Genomic DNA, 20,621 nt, shown 5'->3' with positions numbered 1-20,621 from the left:
TTTCACTCATCTTCCTCTCTGGATCTGCCTTGACTGAAAACAGAACGCCCCCAGTTTATCATGCCTCCAACTTCGTTTTCGCTGACGAAGCACGGAGGTGGGTGCCGGAGATGCGTGAGGCCTCCGACGCGATTCCCCGGCGGGGTCCGTCCCCCCCGCAGCAAACCCCACCACAGCGTGGGCCGGGAGAAGGGGGGAGTGTGGCGGCAGCGTGCCTCCGCTCCTCCTCCCCTCCTCCCCTCTCTCCCGCGGTGCTTCTCTCTCTCTCCACCCCTCGCCTTGCCTCTCCCTCACACTCGCTGCCTGCCGGGCTGCCATCGCGGTGGCGCCAGGAGACTCGGCTCGCTCTCCCGCGCCTCAGGGATGTGCTGAGAAGGGGGCAGCTCCCCTCGGGCCTCTCGGCGCTTCGCCCTCTTCCCTGCTCCAGAGCCTCATCAGAAAGGGTGCGAGCCGGCGGTAAGTGGCGGTGAGGCGCGGACGGGGGCGAGGGGGCGCCTGCCTCGGCGCCGCTCCCCTGCGGGGCGGTGGCGGCTGCCTCCCCGGGGCGCTCCGCGGGGGAGAGGGCGCTGTGCGGCGCGGCAGCCGGGAATGGCTCTTTCGGTTCCTGTAACGCCTAAGGCTGGGGTTTGATATTATACATAATACATATATATATTTACACCTCCCGTTGAACCTCATTCTTGAGGGAACGTTTGGGGGGGGGGGGGAGGAGAAGTCGGGAGGTTTTGCCGCACCTTGTCCTGCCCGTGTCAGCGGGAGCCTGCGGGTGCCCCGCTGGTCGTGTCGCCCTGCCCTCCTCCTCGCTAGGTGCCTGTGCGTGTATAACACACACACGGTCACGTCGCCCTGCCCAGGCGCTCTCCCTCTGCAGGTGCCCATAGGTATGGTCACACTGCCCCCTCCCTCTCTGTGAGTGCCTACATATATAAATATATGTGTAGTGGCGCCGCCCACCTCCGTAGGTGCCCGCGTACCTGGGGGCGGGCGGGAACGTGCCGCCGGCCGTTGGGTGACCGTTGGGCGACCGTTGGGCAACGGCGTTCGAAGCGGGGGGAGGGCGGCGCGCGGGGGGAGGGCGCCGCGGATGCCCCTGGCGAGCAGGAGTGTCCCGGGGGCTGGTGGCAGGGAGGGGTGCGTGGCAGCGACTGGGACTGTTGTGGCTGTGAAAGGCACTTCTTCCCTTCCTCCCCGCCCCCTCCGGGGTGACGGATAGTGCAGGCTGTCTCAGTGAAGCCCAAATGCTACCTTTCGTCAAGTGCTCATCACAAGTTAGTAGAAAGCTGCAGCAGCCCAGATGTTTTCCTAGACAGCCATTCCTCCTACTCAGCCTTCGGCACAGAAGAGAAAATAACAGGCACCGATTCTTCTTTCTGTGTGGGTGGAGAAAGAGGGAAAGAAAAGGGCTATTGATAACTGATTTGTTGAAGGGAACTTGACTCTTTAGTTTTAACGGTTATTTTAATTTAAATGTAGTGCTGGGTTGCACATCTGTCACAGAACTCGCTTGCTAGCTTTACTGCTTTAAAAATTGCATAGTCTTGCTTTTCTACTAAGTAAAATCTTTCCTCATTCCTGATGCATGTGAAGAACACACAGGGAAACTCAGTTTCCAGAAGAGTGACACTGGCTGTGCACAAAATGTTGGATTACTGGGGGGGAACTCCCCTCCCCTAGCGTTTTCTATTTGCTGTAGTCCTTTTTGGTTATAACAGCAGTTTCTCATAACAATAGCAAGTGAACATTTGTCACTTAGAGGGCTTTTTTTTTTTCAAGTTAGCAGTGTTTCTTACGTTGTCTTTTTCCTCTGCATGAGGAGATGTGGAGTGTCATCAAATCATGGGGCTAGATCTTGTAATCAGTACATGAACAAAACTTTACTTTGAAGGGAATGGTGCCCTGGTAGAGGCAATGAAAACACTTGTCATATCAATGTCATATCTGTCTTCCTATTACAACCTGCATTATCACCAGCCTCTTCATAGGTTTCAGTTTCTAGTGAAATTTCCCAAGCCTTTCTTGGCTTGTGAGAGTATTGCTCTTGTAGTGCCATCTAATTTGCTATGTATGGCAGTGTATGAGAAAACGTAAAGGGGATTGACCTAACAGAACTCCTTATGTTTGGCTGTTGAGCAGTTTTACCTGAAATACTGAATGTTAGCTTTATGTATGTGCGTATTACTAGAGAAATGTGGATGAAAGCTACAAAATACCTGGGTGTAAATTATATATAATGAATTTTTAAATAATTGTGGTTCCAATAAATTTGAACAAAATCTTCCTTTTCTTCAAATAAGAGGTTTTTTGCTTTTTTAAGTGTTTGACCCTCTTTTTTTCTTTCTCCAGAGCTGCGTGAAGGAATTCTTCAGCCATGGATGTGTTCATGAAAGGGCTTTCCAAGGCAAAGGAGGGAGTTGTAGCAGCAGCAGAAAAAACCAAGCAGGGTGTGGCAGAAGCAGCCGGAAAGACGAAAGAGGGTGTCCTCTATGTGGGTAGGTGGGCAGCAGAGATCACGCAGCTAGTCTGGTGCTCCCTGATGTTCATGCTTATCCGAAAAAAATGAAAGCTGGTTCTCAAAGCTACTCTTCTCTTAAAAATAAATAAAAAAACCCATAAGCACTCATAGGAGAATCCTGGAAAACAAACAAGATGAGTTGAGCCCTCCTGGGGACAATTTCTTTGAAGCTGAATGTTTGTTTTAAGCTGTTGCATTGTGCTGGCTGTGTATTACTACACTGTGGAGCCGTATATCTAAGACTGTACAGAACAAGATGTATATCATAGACGGTGCCTTACAACACAGGAGACTAGCTGGCACTCTATTCAAGAAGTCTACTATGTTAAGGTTGAAGAGGTGATTGGTATGCTAAAATGATGTAAAAGCTAAAATGGAAAGAGGCTTCACAGAATCCTACAGAACCTGTGGGTTTTAAGTAGTTTTTTAAGAGAAGAAGCTTGAGAGGTTAATTCAGGATTTGATCATAAACAATGCTGACTGCTTTCTCCTGGAATAAAATGAAGTGGAAGGGAATGCACTCATTAGAAAGGAGCCTGTTCTCTCTTTTCCCAATTTTTAAGATTCCCAGCAGTAACATTTTGTGTGGCCATATCATCTTGTCTTTTGAGATTATGCTCATGTTCAACACAACTGTACATCCATAGCAGCTTCTCTCCATGCCTCATTAAGGAAGAGCCACTATAAGGCAGGTAACAATGGGGAAACAATAACTTAGTACAGAGCCAAGCATGATAATCTGTACAAATCCAGATCAGTACTGTAACTGTGAGATCATAATCTTTACTTAGTATCAGGCTTTAGAGAACTATCTGGCAAATGCTGCCATGAAAAACTTGCAGGAAAACAATCTGTCAAGATTATGAATAAATGATTGCTTAAAAACCATTTATGGATCTGCCTCTCCTGTTCATCAAATCAATTTGGGCTGTAGAAGAATGGAAAGGAAAAGATAGTCTTTTTTGGTAGTCTGTTCTTTTTGATAACGATAGCAGGTCGATTTTGTAACGGATGCTGTGTGTATTGAGGGAGATGTGCACAGGTTTCAAAGAAGTTAGAGCTGAAAACTGGAGGCCTTTCTTTCAAAAGGGATCACTGAGGTCTCTGTTATTCCCAAGTCTTTTTGGGATTCCCTCTGCCCTTGTGGGCTAACACCAGGATGTCCCAAATTTTCTGCTCTAGGTAGATTGGACTACTCACTTTGAACGTACTTTTTCTCCTGCTGAGGCATAGCAAAACTTGGTGCTCTTGCCAGCAGAAATGGAAGCTATTTTGGCAACTAATTGTGAGATGAATCTGTCTTTTAAATGAGCCTCTTCTCATTTTCAGTATCAAAATAGCTGTTGCTATTTCACTGTATGTCATACTTTGATGGTGCACTTAGGTATTGGGGTAGGATTTTCCATTTTTATTTCATTTTCTTGTAGTTCCTGACCATGCTTCTAGGGTCATGGGTTTTGGTGTATTGGAAACCTATATTGTGTGCTGAATTGATCTTTATGCCTGACCTGTCTTCCTGATTGCAGTCAAGGTGGAACCCAGTTCTGTTCCCAAAGGCAACAGATTTCCAATTGTCTTCAGATATGCTTCTGCTGAGAGTGAGCTTTGGAGGGTGGAGCTGCTATTATTTTAAGAATAAAATACCTAAGACAGTTGAGCCCTGAGCTGTGATAGGGAGCTACACATACTACTGCAATAATGGTGACTGATCCCTTCCAGAGCAGGGGACTTCTTTTCAGGAGGGAAGAGCTATATATGTTGTTTCAGTAGCACAGGTCAACAAGTCTGTGGTCAGAAGCTTTCTTCAGGAGTTCTAGCAGCTGGATGTGTGCCTGCCCATCTCTGATCAAGCAAGCCACAATTTCCCTAGCTCATCTTTTTACTTAGATTTCAACTGACCAGTTAAGGACCACAGTGGTATGCCTGCAGGGTTGTTAGTTCCTTGGGTTCTCTGACTGAAACTGAAAAAGCCAGAAGAAACATTAGAGAACAGTAGAAATCAAGAGACTCAGTGAAGCACTGTAATAGTGTTTGGAGACCTCTGTGAGGGCTCAGTTCTGGCAGAGGCCAGCTGTAACTAGGTCACCATTCTGCGCTCCTTGCCAAAGCAGTGTTTTTAGGCTGCCTTGAGCGGTCTTCTCTTTCTGAGAGGAAGCGAAGAGCTAGGTGTTTCTTTCTATTTCTCAAGTGCACAGCAGGGGTAACTCTTTCCCTTGAACAGCATTAGCAAAGGTTAAGGTGATAATCTCTTGGTTCTGTTGGCTGATAATGGCTGCAATCCAAAAGGCTTAGTGTGGTGAAACCCCTTTGTAAGTGGAGGGAAGAAGCAGCACATTGCATTAGAGCTTTTAAGGTTTTTTCCTCTCTCTATCTCTATCTCTATAGTTAGATTTTCAGATAGGAGTTTTTCAAAAGCAGACTCTGCTATGAAAGCTGCCTGACATCTAGCAAAAGATTCTACCAAAATTGGGGCTGAGATGAACCTGTTTATAATTTTCAGTTTCAGCAGTCAGTCATTTCCATGACATTGAGCCTTCCACTGTTAGAAAGAATTAATGAGATTCCATATCTTTGGCCTCACTCCCATAAGTCTTAGTTTCTTACTGAAATCAGTGGAATTTAAGTAAATATTGAAAGCAGCTGTACCTTTCTATCCAGATTGTGGTTAGCTATTTGAAACTGTATAGAATTATATTATGATGTAAAAGTTATAATTAATGAGCTATTGCTTGGGTTGTAATGTTATTGTAATTATTTCCTTCTTTTCTTGGTGCAAGGGGGGGACACAACTCTCAAAGAAAGGCTATGGGAAGGGATTTTTTTTTCCTTCATGCTGAATTCTGTTCTTTCCTCCCATGGTCTCTGTTGTGCCTTTTAGTATCTAAGACACTTCAATATACTCTACAGAGTTCTCAGGATTTCATTTTTTTTCCTGAATTCCTCCACTGACATACTTCATTGCTGGTCAGCTGAAATCAGTGGCTCTGTCTTGAGTAATACAAGCTGAGCATCAGGACCTTTTCCTAATATATGAAAGAATGGGGTGATCATTGATTAGAAAGGAGGGTTGAGATTCAGCAGTCCTGAATTGCATGTGCTATAACACTTAGAACTGGGTTTCCATGTCTCCTTCAAGAGCTGTGGGTGTGAAGCAATAATGAAATGAGTTGCAATCCTTACCCCCACTCATTTTGAGACTGGGAGCTGACAGCAACAGTGTAATGCTCTTGCATACTATCAGCAATATACTGCTAAACAGTTCCTTTGAGCCTTGTGTGGTTACCAGGGAGCTAAAGTTTTTGTTCAATTGACTCTTGAGTGCATTTGCAGTGGTCCAGAACAGAAATTCCTTGGTTGATCACTTTAACTGTATTCTACCATAGAAGAAAGGAATAGCTTATCAGGAGAGGAGTGGGTAGCCAGAAGAGCGTTTACTGCTCCCTGTGCTATGCTGGCACCTGGTCAGAACAGCACAGTCTTGAACCATTTGGCAAGATCATCCAAATTCCTCTGTTGCAATCTCTTCTCATAAGGTTTCTTATTTTCCTTTGGTAAAAGAAAGGCCAGTGGAATAGTCAGGGCATTCAAGGTCCATCTGGTGAAATAATGGGGTGCAAAAGTCCTTGTCAGAAATCTAAGTAGGCAGCACTTAGTAGCAAATATCTTCCTTAGGTGCTGATTTCTCCTTTCCCTAACCTGGGCTTATGTTCCCTGTTTTCAACCAGCTGTTAATAAGTGACCTGATTTTCAAGAAGAACTTGCTTGGTATATTCTCTGTATCTCCTAAAGGGCCCAGAAATGAGTGTATTGCCAACTTGCTGATATACAGAACAGTTTTACTGAATGATAGTGGTGGTAAGAATGTAATAAAGATTTTTTTTTGGTGACTGCAGAAAGGCAAAAATTTGGTTTTGGTGTGCCTTGTCCATGTGTATTATAGCCATGAAAAGTAGCATTACTATGTACTACAATTGTTCCTGTATCACCTAAGCAGTGTCAGTCAGTGTCAGGTCCCTTTGTCTTTATCATTCCTGCTCTGATTTCTGCGTTTCCCACTGTTAGGCAGGATACAAGATTCTTGTGATGTTTTTGGGGTTGGCAATAAGTCAGTCAGTTTCTATCAGGAACTTATGGGGATGACTAGCTTTCCTTCATTGCTAGCCAGAATTTGTCCTGCTAAATACAGCTGTTTCATTTAGGCCCTGTTCTGGCTGGTCCTATTGTACTTACAGATCCTGTTATAGCTGTGACCACAAAGAACTTCTTCCATGCAAGTGTGCTGCGATAGAGCAAATAGTATTTAACTCTAACATGTTGTAAGGTCTGGACCGCTGCTTAGCCGGTTATTTGTCAATGGGTGGATTTGGCTATGCATATCTGTTCTGTATGGGTCTGTTAGCTATGCTATCCTTAAAGAAAAGCATATCTTTAATAATGGAGACTAGCATTTTTTAAACTAATAGTGGTTATAGCAGTGTTACACCAGGGTAAGCAAAGTAAGAATCAACTAGCAGGTGTTCCTCTGGAGATGGGTGCAGTGTAGAGTTCCTCAGTGAGTTCTCTTACCAGCCCCAAGGACTGAGTACCTGCTATTCATAGCTTGGCATGTGAATAGTTTGGATGATCTAGCCCAGCATTGAAGACTAACTTCAAGATCAGTGAGACTGTGTTCCAATCTAACAAAGCTTTTTATAAGTATATATACTTAAGCATTCCAATAGACCCACTGAAGCCCTAAAATGTTCTTTAGTCTCTCTCTAGAAGTGGGTAGAACTGGTTCTGTTTAAATTTCAGTATGTATTTGAAGTGCATTGCTTCTTCAGATCTCACGACCCTGTGAGACTGAGAAGCAAAAGTCCTAAAACAAGTTCTCAGACATTAAAAAGATCCTACCACCTTGGATTAATCAAATTAATCAATCTTTAAATGATAGGTGTTTTCACTGAAAGAAAAGCTTTTTTTAAAGAGCAAATGAGAATAAGAGGGGGGAACCTCTCAGCTGTTCAATGTATTCATTAACTGGTTAACTAATTCTCAAACCAGGAGTCAATGTTTTTCAAAGTAACCACTTTCAGCAGGTCTGTCTGCTTCATTTTTCCAAGACAACTGTAACACTATAAGGAATGTGAAGTCATTTGACTTGACAACAGTTTTCTTTTTCTGCTCTCACTCTTTGACAAAGCCTTTTTAATGCTGTAATCAATCTCATAGTACCACGAATACATGGTTTAAGCTTCAAAAGTTGGCACTAGCAGCAAGTAAAACATTGGATGAGCTTGTACTTTATTTTCAATATTTAGTTCTATTATTGTAAAGAATAGTGGAAAGAGCTGCTTTCTTATCATGCTAAAGAATATGAATCCTTCCAGCTTTTCCTATTACCTTTCCTCCCTGATATAGATACTGTTTGTGAAGTTCACTTTCTCAGGTTTCAACTAGTAGCTTTTTAGTTTTAATGAAAACATGTATCTACCTCCATATGCACCTGTAGTATAGTATTTTATATGTAGTGATATACTAATACTTACATGGATGTTAGGAGTCTAAAGTTAGAAAAATAAATGATAAGGCCCCAAATATTGACTAGCATCCAGACAAAAAATTGTGTAGCAAGGTAATTTTTTTCATAGTAAAAGAAGTCACCCTGTCTCTGGCAGACCCGGGGAAAGATAATGAACTAAGAGGCTTAAACTATATTTCTGTAAGGCTTAATTGCACATTGTTAAGCTTCATAGTCCACAGATGAGTAAAAATCCTTGAAACATAGCCAAATTACAGAACTCTGACAAATAGCTCTGGTAGGAAAAAGACATGAGAGAAAAGCGATGTATGTTAATTTTCCTCTCATCACTGAAGATGCTAGAGATTGTTTCCCTTTCATGCAGGGTGCCAAAAAGTCATATTTTTACATAAGCATTCCAGAAGTTGGTTTGGTTTTTAGGGTGACAAAGTTGCATCACCCACACAGATGTAGTGTTATGGCTCAGCCTACTAATTTTAGGTTTGTCTGTGCAGGGTCCTTGCATAGTCTGTACATGCCTGTGACAAGAAGGATGCTAGGGAGACCTTGGGTGTGACTGCAGTGGCACGTTCATGTTAAAGTATTATCTCCTATTTAATGCTTCTCTTTCAGAGTATTTTCCATCTAATCCTGGCTAATGTTTCTGCAAGCTTCCCATGATTATAACCAATATGTTTCTGTAGGTTCAGTAAGATTCATTAACCCTTGCAAACTGAGACCTGAGTAGGAGTTGTTAGATGGAGTTGTAAGGATCCTTTAGCAACTTTTGCTCTCATCTTCTAAAAATGCATGCTTGAGTCTCTTTAGGATGTTAACAATAACATGGCTTCCATGCAGCATCATCCATGTATGTTTGCAGAGTGGGATGCTTAATTAACACAATTAAAATGGCAAGGAAGTCAGTACATATAAAACAATATTACAGAAGTGTTTCCTGTATTGTAATATTCGTGTTTCCATAGTCAATACACTTATGCAGTTGATCTTTATTGATGGTTTTGGCCTTTCCCTTAGATTGAATCTCTTTGGGATTAATTTTAATAGTCTTAAGATATATCGTATGCAACTAAAATCTATCTACTGATGCCTCTTTATCAGTCATTTAGCCTTCATCAATATTTAGGAATATATTGGCAACCTAGCATTACCTTCTATCTAACAGTTTGTTCTTTATTTAGGTTCCAGGACCAAGGAAGGGGTTGTTCATGGTGTCACGACAGGTAAGAAAATTAATACATTATTTCAACTACTTCCCGAGGGTTGCGGTTAGTAATTTATTTGTTAAATACTATGTGTATTTTTCTGAGAGCAGGCTAATTTGTGAAGAATAGAAAACCTGTAGTTAAAAAGGATCGAGAGACAGAAAGGAACACTTGTTTGGTCAATCGGTACAGTTTTCTCTTAAGATCAGATATTTATATTTAATATAGTTGCTGATGCGAGTTGGGTTTTTCAGCCTTGTTCCAAATCAAATCAAGGTATCCTGGCATGAGCCAGGAGACTAATCAAACCAGATTGCTAAACAGAAAGAAATAGCCTGCATTTTTAGAAGTATAAAAGTCAAGGGTTTTCCTGTCTTTTTTTTTTTTTTTTTTTTTTTTTTTTTTGTCAAAGGTAAAATATTCTATGCTGGAATGTCATAAACCAGTTGGCATAAAATTGAATTCTGTCTTGATTTGTTCTGCTATAAAGAACTTCTGCCTATAGAAACTGGAAGCCTGGCTCTTGTGACAAAGTCTGTGTCCTTGAGCTGAGCAGGAAGTGCGGTATGGAGGTGGGAGTGGAGAAAAGGAATGCCACTGAAGGAGGAATGTGGAAGGCAAAGTGGGAAGGGACTTGGATATATGTCGGGAGGACTCCAATCTGATGATTTAGGGCCTCAGCAGAACCAGTCAGACAAGGCTGGTGCTAGTGGAAGAGGCAGAGATTATTGCAACAAATTTAGAAAGAGGGAGAATAATGCAGAAGGAACTTCTTCATACAGCAGTGGTTGAGAGAAAAGGTAGAAAGGAAAGATTTTTCTATAATCTTTGCATTTAAGGCAAAGAATGTCAGCAGCTTGTCCATGGTGAGGTCTTCTAGGTTACCTACAGTGGAACTGATGCAAAATGGAGTTTTACCCCTGCAGTCTAATTCTAGACTTGCAGTACAGTTGTTGCTGTAACTATGGCCTGTGTGGCTATACCTAAACTACTGTTAAAACTGACTACCTCTAGTATGATTAAGTGTAGCTGTGGCAGTAGAGAATTCCATATGAACTGAACGCTTGAGTGTTATTCCTGGTGGCTTCTTCATCCTTGCCTGAGGTCTGGTTCCAACAACACATGCGTAGTGTAATTTCAGATAGTATTTACTGCAGCCAAAGGCATGCTGTGGCTGTGGTACGGACATATCCCATCATTTCCTCTATTCCTAGAAGATTCTTGTGACTCATGTCTCACTGGACCAGGTTGGATGGCAAGATGGAAGGGAAGTGGCTTTTGGAAAGAAACAAATTTCAGAGTCCTGAGATTAAAGAAAGGGTTTCAATTCTGGTTATGAGGATTTTAAAGTGATATATTAGAACTGTATAATCCCTCAATGGCAACAGCACTTTCCAACTTTGAAGTTAATGCTGTGCATATGTTTTCTCATTAGTACTTATACACTGAAGAATAGAGTAAACTTGCATATTAAATTGATTTGCAAGGATCATTTTAGGAATGAACTGAAATCAGTAATCAATAATGTGAAGTGACTGGTAAGAGGCAAAATGAAGGGAGTTCTTTGATCTCTGCACAGTGCAGGAAAACCTAAGCTGACTTCAGTGCATTGAATAGAACGTAATTTTCTGCTGTAGCATATGGGGCTTCTAGAGATGTGAGAAAATGCTTGATCAAGAAATTCAAGGTGTTTTCTCCTAAGAAGTAAGAAAACAAATTGGGAAGGAGGGGGAAGGGCAGGGGTGTTGGAAGATTTTTATGTTCCTGTTCTATGTATGGTATCATTCATCTGTGCTCAAGTAAGCCAACTCAGAAAAGATAAACAACTGTAGGTAGACTTGTTTGGCAGTATTTAATATCATACCCCAAATAAATGGTTGAGAAATAAGCCAGGAGTATTTTCAATAGTAGTAAAACTGAGCAGAACATCTGATCATCCTGCATAATTTAGCTTTAGGCTTAACAGATGCATGTTCTTGTGAGGTTTGGAATTGCAGCCTGTTGGACCTCAATTAAGAAAGAAGCAAAGCATCTCTAAACAGCAGAGATGAGATCTGAGGCTTTTATATATCCAAATGTCATAGATGTGGAAACAGCATTGGATAGCACTAACAAGTTAGAGGTGATGTTGACCAGCTAGGCTTTGCCTTAGAATAAAAGTCAAGAACATTTGCATATGTATGAAGTTTTCTAAAGCACTGGGGTCTCTGTAGCAGGCTAGGAGGAAGGAAAGAAGTTTCCCATAAAGCTGAGAGAAAATTTTCTGGAATTCTGAGAGTGTCTATATCAATTGTCATGTTCATAGCAAGACAGAACTTGAACTAGATGAATGGAACTTTTGACAGACTTGGAGAGATGCTGAACTTGTTTGTAATATGTGAAATAATCTATAATGCAAAACATAATGAGATTTCTTCTGTTATGTTGCTTCTCTAAATCTTCATAAAGGAGTTGAGAATTTTAGGCAGAACAGTGGTAGCTCATCACCCACTTCAGGAAATGGATGAAGCTAATGAGAACTGTGCCACAATTTGCTTATTTCTGGGATATTAAATTCAGAAGGTAGTGATTGAATGAAAACGGATAGAAGACATGCAAGTTGCAATGTGGCAGTGAGAAAAGGGGACTTTATAAATTCAGAGAGCACAGTTTCTAAAATGCAACAGGATGGGCTTAAATAGCATAAGAATAGACGAACTGCTCTAGTACATTTTTGAAAAGAAGATGAGAGTCTATAAAGAGTTGTTTTTGAGAAGCAGAGATGGTAGGTGAAAATTTGGATTCACTGTAGTGATGCAATGAGATAAAATGTGAGGATCCTCTAAGAAGTGCTAGTGAAGTTGTCTTAGAAATCAAATCCATTTAAGTAAATGTCTTTAAGTTTGTGACATAACTGCCTTTTGGCACTCAAAGGCCTACTTGTCTCTTTCATAGGACTAGGATTGAGTTAATTCTAGTGGTTTTTTTAATGCCCTGGGGTATTGATTTCATGCAAAACCTGAGACAATCAAATGTTTCATGTGAAGGAAGACAATTTAAGAGATTGGAGATGGTCAGACACGAACCAGTATCCTAGACCAAAACGTGTTTCTGGTTGTACATGCCTGTGGTATGCATGCTTTATAGGGTTGGCCTATGTAAGCCTCTCCTTTTGCTACCTTTCAGATGATGCTTACAGGGAGATGAATAAGGCCACCCTCTTGGAGTCCACTGAGGAGAGGAGATCATGGCTGTTTCTTTCTTGAGGGAAAGAAGAGTTTAAAGTAGTGAGCCCTTCCTTTTTGGGAAGGAGAAACAGCAAGTTTCTTCTCACTGAAGACTCTGGATGCTCTGTTTTCCAGTTACTGACCTGGACAGGAAATCTGGGATGTTGTAAAAGAGTGATATGAGAGACTTATAATATTAAACTGAGCATGAAGGCTGTGTGTTTTGGGGAAAAACTCATTACTGTGCTTTACAGTCTAGCCTTTCACCTAGCTGTGTCAAAATGTGAAAGGGAAGCATCTATATAAAGGTCACCATCTTTACTGGCAAGGTTGAATGAGTGTGTGACCATTCCTTTTTTCCCTGTTCAGATTCCAAGGTCTTGTTAGCTTTCTTTTTGAATAGCTTCTGGTTTAAAACCCTTTGCTGGTGAATGGATTCAGGAGCTGACATGCCTTAAAGTGCTGAACAACTAAATATGTTTTCTAGTCAGTGGCTTTCCAAACTCAAACTAGACTGAGGAGTTGTGTTGGGCTTTTTGTTTTTGTTTTTGTTTTTTTTTTTTAGCATGACCTGATTGTACCAGGTTTAGCAGCATCAAGACACTAAAATGAGAATGCCTTGTTGTAACTCACAGGAATGTAGTGAACATGAGTTCATCAGGTCACCATCTTTATAAGTTCTGAGAAAGGAGGAAGTCTTGCTTATTGGTCTTATATGGTGTTAATTAGGCTGGCAAGCAAATCAAATACACAAGCTAACATGTCAGGCCTTTGACTACAAGTGTGTAATTTGTCCCTCTTGCCAATCTCCCAAGGATAACTGTCCAGAAATGTACAGCATCAATGATTCAGTAGTTACTATTTCCTAATAATCAGACAAAGTAAAACACCAATTCTCATTAAAGATGAGGTCACAAAAGCCTCCTTCATCAATATTTCAACCACATGCCAATTATCTGAAGCTGAATGAAAACAGTTTCAACAGTCAGGACCCACAGTCAGCTTTTTTCTGCAGTTCTTTTATTTCATAATTCTTGCTTTTTCTTAATGTTCTTAGTCTCCTTGCAATGGTATTTCTGCTTTTGTCTTTACTCCATTGGGTAGCTTCCAGTGAATCGGTGAATACAAGAACCTGCAGTGTATTAGTAGCTTTTTGTAAATGAGTTCAGGCTATCTTTGTCTAAAATACATATACAGGGTATACACTTAATTATCATTTCATTCTGGATCATTTCATTATCCAGAGTTATTGTTTGAATATTGGAAGTAACAAGTTGTCAGTTTGAATTGTTCCAGAAGTTTTCATGTTAATGCCTTATAATACAGAGTACCCTATAGTAAATAGGGAAAAGAAAGCTTCAGCAACAGTGACTTGTAGAATGCTATAGTTAGTACTAGAAGTGCATTTTCAAAGTTAGTGTTACCATGATCATTGTATACTGTTCCAAGATCACTTACTTGGCTGGGAGATCTCTCCATAGATTGGCGGAAGTCATCCAGCCATAGCACTGCAGAGCTCTGTAGAAGCTGCTTTTAATCTCTCAGCCCTGTGATGCAAAGCAGACATCAGCTTAAAGACTTACTGATTTAAAGCCATTTAAACAACCTGATATTCAGATTGATTTAATTAGTTGTTATCAACCAACTACATTCTGAACTGATTTGTTTGTGTGTGCTTAATGCTTTTTCCCTTGTTACTACTTAATGTAAACAGTAAAATACATAAGATTGGAAACCTATTTTTCTTTTCCCCAATCACTAGGGTTCCATAGTGGAAGGGTTAGAGTTACAGCTTATTTACAGAACCAGTCTGGTAATAACTTAGTGTTTAGATATGTCTTACAGATAGGCAAGAGGGCTTTCTTCTACCACCAGAAGAGTACACTTTAGAATTTACACTGTGTAGTTTGGATTTGTCCTCCAGAAATCTGAACTGTGAAGGTGTCTTACTGGAAAACCAGCTTCCTGCTTTGACATCAAGGGATAAGTTGCTATGAAATATTTAATGTGCTAGGCTTTTAATTTTCAGCATCTTCATATATCTAGAAATACCCTGATGTTTTAAGTATATGTAGATATGCTTATAAACTGGGCCCTAAACCTGATTTAAGGCCCTCAACTATGTGTTTGAAGTTTTCACTCAAGAATAATACCTAAATTCATGTTTGGCAGAGCCAATGTAGAGTATAAGAACTGCATTTTTGAGATGGGAGATACTGCTTGGATGCCATGCTTAGCTTGTGTTCTGCAGAGAGCAGATTGCTTTCATTCTTCCAAGGTGAAAACACTTCAAGACTTGTCTCTTGAACACAGCTTTCCTTCAGGAAGGTGGATTTCTAGTGGCTGAGCAGCTTATGATCATGACTATTGATGTCAGTGATTACTACCAGCTTCCCCAGAGTAATGATTTGGCAGTGCTTTTTGCAGTGACTAGAGACTGTCAGATAGAACATTTATATGCCTTCACTTGTATACACAGAAGCAAGCTCACACTTGAGTAAATGCTCAACATCTGCCATTTTTGTGCACTTTTGTTTGACTTATTTCCTTATGGACAACAGTTGTTAAAAAATATAGTTTGTTACTTTGGCTTACCTTAACTTCCTGAGGACGGTGAAAATAACTGGAGGCACTATGTGTTACAGTAAATGAGATCTTCAGTGGTGCCTCTTCTCTGTTTCCTTAAGCTATGAAGCTGACGTACATCTAAATATACTGCTTCTGTTGCCAGTTTTATCAGGTATTTTGTTATTGTGTCAATAACAGGGTTAGCATCCTGACGCTTTGCCTTTTTGTTTGTGTGCTAAGACTTTTCTAGAGCAATCTTTCTAGGAGGAGAAAACAGACTTTGGACAATTTCCTAAAATACTCTCATAGGGGGAAACTCAGTCATTGGATAGTTGCTTTTGGTAGGTGGTCCTAATTGCCATGATGACAATCTGAGTGTGGTTATAATGTGGTAATAATAGTGACATCAGGAATTAGGCATTTTATATCACAGCTGAGCTAAGGCATCCACAGTTCACTGAACTTGACTATTTCTTCATATCTTGCTGCTGATACTGTTTGAGGAAGATCTTGATAAGAAAACTATGATGACTTACAATGAACACAATGCAACCATAACTTACCACTTTATCAAAGGGAAGAGGATCAGTCTGTTTAAGAGCAGCTGAGCATGTGATTGCTTGACAATATCAAGCTTGCTAAATTTGTCTGTTAAATATTCTGTCATTCAACATATTTTGTAAAAGGGAGAAGTTTTCAAAAATTAGTATATGACACTTCCATATGAAAAAAAACTTAAAGAAAAGAAAGACTTAAAACCCACAGAAGAAAATGTAAGCAAAGATCCCTTTCCTATATCTTCTGTTGGTTTTGTCTTATTCCTTCTGTGGGAAAGAAAGAAAGAGACCAGAAAAAGGGAAAGAGCAATACTGAAATGTAATGGTGTTCATTGTCCTGCTTTATAATTAAAGCTCCTGGTTTTGGTCATAATATAAACACTCATAATCCATTACTAATTTTTCACTGAAAGTCAGAATGAGACAGTTAAGTGATTTGCTTCCATTTCCAGTCATCAGATACTTACTTAGGTCTTTAAAAATCTCATAACATGCCTATTGCTTATTTTTCAAGCTGTTGCCTAATTGCTGTTGTTCAGTGCTAATTATAGCAATCTATACAGTGTGCCCTGTGATATGGACAGCTGATACTCTTCGTGTAAGGAATTAAATATAATTTACCTACAGAAATCTTCTTTCAGAAGTGTTTTCTGAATGCACAAAGAGGGGTCTGTTTGCTAGGCAGAGTCCAGTCTGCATACCTAAAGACTGTACCTAGGGTTATGAATATCTTTTATGGGTCAGGTAGTGTTTTAGCTAGTAAAAACTACAGGATTAGTTAGAATTACAATGCTTGATGTTGGATGCTTTTGAAGAACAGTCTCTTGTTTAGATGACTAGATGGGAGCTCAAGTTTTCTGCACATCTGGTCCTGTAACTTTAAGGCATGAAGTCATCTGATCGTTCTTCTTAGTGATCTCACTACAGTGCAAGCAGCTTGCAGGGAAGAGCCCATGGGAATGAATGAGCAGAAAGAGTTGTGTAATACTGTGAAAGGCAGAACAGCAACCACTGATGTATATGTAGGCTAAATGAGTTGTAGCTTCCCTGGGGCTTTGAAGTCGGTTATTAATCTAGTTTGCTTTGGCATCTTCTGCTCATTCAGTCTGTTTGTGGATTAGTACATTATGGATAGTAACAGCAGCAGTGGGGCAAAAATTACATAGAATCAGATAAAAGGTTGTATTAGCCTCTGAGCAGCAGTAGCTCTGCTTATTAATCAAATATGTTTTAAATAATAGAATAATTAATGGCTTTTGGCTCTAATGTAAGAAATGTTGTCTTCCATTTCCTGTAACATACAGCAAGTGTGTTCCATGGACTAAATGGAATGCATTTCCAAATTGTACTATATTGAATGCAAGTGTTATACATTATACAGGGATTGGTGCATAATAAGGGCCCTTAAGCAATGGCTTTTCTTCCCCCCTAGTACAACTAGATGTGAATGAAAACAGCAAATGTCTCTTTCAAGGAAAAGAAATTGAGCCACAAATAAGCCTTATTTCCACCTTTGCTGCTCCTCCAGTATTAACAGACTGATCGTATCATTTGATCATATGATCCACTAGGGGTACACAAAGTGTAATGGCCCAGAGCTGTAATGCATTCATATATTTTTTTTTTCCTCCTCAGTGGCTGAGAAGACTAAAGAGCAAGTATCTAATGTTGGGGGAGCTGTGGTGACAGGAGTGACGGCAGTGGCCCAGAAGACGGTGGAAGGAGCTGGGAACATTGCAGCAGCTACTGGCTTGGTGAAAAAGGATCAGCTGGCTAAACAGGTTTGTTTATGATCTTTTCTGGCCAAAGCAAACAGAATTTGAGCGGCCTCCCTGGACTGAGTGGAAAATGGAGTATGTCTTGTGGACCGGTAAATGGTATTTATGCAGGATGGTTTGTTACGCTAAGCAAATGAATAACAAAGAAAATACCTGCTGTTTATGTTCTAGTTTTTGAGTGGCCTGCAGGATCTGGAAACCTGAATAGAAACTTGAACTTGGGTATCTAACTTCCGTCTATTCTGAGAGGTCTAACATCAGTTCAGTGTACTCTAGTGATGGCTCTGAACTTTGCTGCCTCTAGTGAGGGCCAGCACCTGTAAGACTGCTGAACAGCTGAATGTGAAGATAACTGTTTTGCAAATAGACTCAGGACTGAAATGGGATCCTCTAGTGCTGAAAGACTAAACAGCTGAATCTTGAGGTTTAATGAGACAATCCGTATTCTCCACAGATGAGCAGAATGCATCATGTACCAATCCACTCACTACTTGGACACTTGGGTCCTTAGACTTTGAAAAAGTGTGAATCTAAAATTAAGACTTAACTGGAGGTTTCCTGTCTTCCATAAATATAATAATGTCAACTCAAAAATGCCTCTGAACTACTTTGAACTCTACAGATTAATTTCTGCTCTAGCACATCATATAAAAACAAATGTAGATATCTTTATTTTAGCACAGAGGTGAAGTTTAAGGAGTGTGCGACACTAGGAGTTACTACATTTTTATTGCTGGTATACAGCAGTCATATTCCAATTCCATTGGGGAAAAGTAGGATTCCTGATAGCCGGTGGGAATGATGCGTTCTGAAATGTGTATGCTAGTGTTTGGAGACAAGAGACAAACATCTTACTTTGTACTGTTTTGTGCATGAATGCTAACATGTTAGGAAAAAAGGATACCAAGAATATTAATGATGACCCAGAGATGGGTGTTATACTGATTCTAGAATGAATAAGCTGTTCAATGATGTGGTTTTTTCCATTTAGTATCTAGGGGAGCTGTTAAAATTGAATCCTTTCAAAAGAACTCTTTATCCTTATCTGTAATTGAAACATTTCTGTCTGACCTAAAAATCCTATTAGTGCTTTAGAGAAGGGGGGGAAAAGTGGAATTACATTGTGAACAGATATTCATTCCACTGTAGTTGACTTGTCTTCAAAACACTTTACAAGTGGTTTTGTTCTTTTTCAAAGCAGTTTTTCTGGAGGGAGGGGAAGAAGAGTTGGTACCTTTTTCTTTAAATTCAGATATAAAGAAAACATTGCTTTTTCTGTGGCCATGGTTCTTTGTGTAAGCTGTTCCAGAGATTTACCAATTTGAGTATCTAAGGAATAGCCAGTGGAGATATGAGTATGGAATGACCCCAGTAGTCTATGCCCTTAGTTTTTGCTAGAGTTTATGAATATCTTCTCAGTAGCTTTACTTTGGGAATTATGTTCTTTTCTGTTGGTAGCTCTTGGAACACTTTACTCAGTCTCATAAGCATCATTGCTGTAATGTGCAGTTACTGACTTTATTGACCATACCTAGCATTTTTCATCTTAAATATGACATTAGTATACAGTTATAGCTCCTTAAAATTATGAAGTATAGTGCAAACTTCTGTACTGACTTTTGTTTAATTCTGTTCTATACACTGTAAAGCTTAAATATGAAACATGATGGCAAATCAAATTTGGAAGTCGCATCTGTGAAATTAAAGAATGTCCATAATGTGCTTGCATATTATTCCTTAGTCCTGTAAATAACAAAGCCCTGGTTCAGAATAGTGATGCTCTTTAAATATGTAAAACCATTCATTTGATTCCTGATATGGGCATTTTAATTTAGATTAATTTGAAATTCTCAGTCATCTGTGATGTATGGTCATCTAGCTGATTAGCACCTGCAGCTCCTGGACTATTTTGAGACTGTGCCTTACTAGTTTTGCAAGAAGAGAGAAACCACTTAAAATGTTAAGGTCAAAATTCAATCACTTAAAGATATTTTACAACCTAATATTTTTACTTATGTGTACAGTTCAGACATGTACATGAGACTTGGATTTTCCCAGTAAACTGAAATTTGGGTGGGGTCTGGGTCTGGGTATTCAGAATGCGAGCCATGGGTATGGGGCAGTTTTGTTCCAGTGAATACTTTTAGACTGGAAGCTGGACATAAGTCCCTTTTTTTTTAATTCCTTTAAAAAGGGTGGGCCTTTCTGAAATAAGAGAAGGTAAGAACAAGGCATACAATCAAAATATCCATTTAACTTTGTCAGGTTATGTCACTTCTGTCTGTCATATCTTTAGTCTGCTCTCCTCTGGAAATAAGAGGCTGCTACCAGCAAATTCATTCCTTGAGCTTGAGTGTGGCTAGCCAGTGCCTCTGATAGATTGTTCTTCCTGTGGACATCCATCTGGTACTCTGCTCAAGCAAATGGTTGTGTATCCCACATGCAAGATGATAGCTTATGTTGCTTGCGCTCTAAATTTCTTACATGATTTGACAAAAATGAAAAAAATGAATAGGAGCATCATTGCAGGATGACTTTGTTTTTCCACAGAAGACTAAAAGGCATCAACTAGCGATCTGTTAGTTTGGTCCCTAAACATCTGACAGATACTCTTTCAGGTCACGTGCGCCCACATAACTGACTCCTGATCCTGCAACTGAAGATAGGAACTAGATAACCTTCTGAGACTCCTTCCAACCTGAATTATCATGTGGACTGTTGTGAACTCAGCAGGCCTCCAAGCAACTGCAGAAGTTGTTTATGTGCCATCAACGATAGGATCAGGAACTAATAAAAATATGATCAACCCTTGCAAAACACGTGCATGGAAGTCTGTCTAAACTGATGGCCATTGCTAGGATTTCCTGTTAGTGATCTGCTTGCATGTGTGAAAGCCAGTAATCCAGTGCTGTGATTGGTGTTTTTCCTGTGGCTGAACAGAGGTCTAGTTTTGACTTTCAGCCCTCTCATTAAAGAGCAGAGTGCGGCCAGATGGCATGTTTGTGTTTACGTATGGGTACAGGAATATTTGTGCAAAGGAAATGCTTGGCAGATTCTTGATAAAATGCTTTCTAGAGAAGTTTACATCTGTCCAAGGCTGCCTAGTATACTCCTTAATAACACTGGCTGTGTGCCATTCTGCACAGTGTTTTGGACCACGAAGAACAGTCATAATCATCCAACTGGAGGCCATACTGGAGGGCTGCTCTCACACTGAACTGTCAGCCCAAATCCTAACAACTTTGTAACCACTGCAAGTAGGCAATGCAGTGACAGA

At 40.3% G+C, this 20,621-nt stretch overlaps 1 protein-coding gene across 1 annotated transcript in view; it reads left to right on the top strand.

The window, feature by feature from the left end:
• The first annotated feature begins 262 nt into the window (after positions 1-262).
• SNCA (synuclein alpha) overlaps positions 263-20,621 on the top strand; it is a 74,559-nt gene continuing 54,200 nt past the window's right edge. Inside the window, exons 1-4 of the mRNA XM_026101193.2 lie at positions 263-456; positions 2,344-2,489; positions 9,212-9,253; positions 17,202-17,347. Coding sequence (XP_025956978.1) covers positions 2,369-2,489; positions 9,212-9,253; positions 17,202-17,347 — 309 coding nt within the window. The 5' untranslated portion in view covers positions 263-456; positions 2,344-2,368. The remainder of the gene's footprint in view (positions 457-2,343; positions 2,490-9,211; positions 9,254-17,201; positions 17,348-20,621) is intronic.

The sequence above is a fragment of the Dromaius novaehollandiae genome, chromosome 4, assembly GCF_036370855.1.
Source record: "Dromaius novaehollandiae isolate bDroNov1 chromosome 4, bDroNov1.hap1, whole genome shotgun sequence".
Classification (NCBI taxonomy): Eukaryota; Metazoa; Chordata; class Aves; order Casuariiformes; family Dromaiidae; genus Dromaius; species Dromaius novaehollandiae.
The sequence above is the reverse complement of the archived record's forward strand: the minus strand, read 5'-3'. Positions and strand labels throughout refer to the sequence as shown.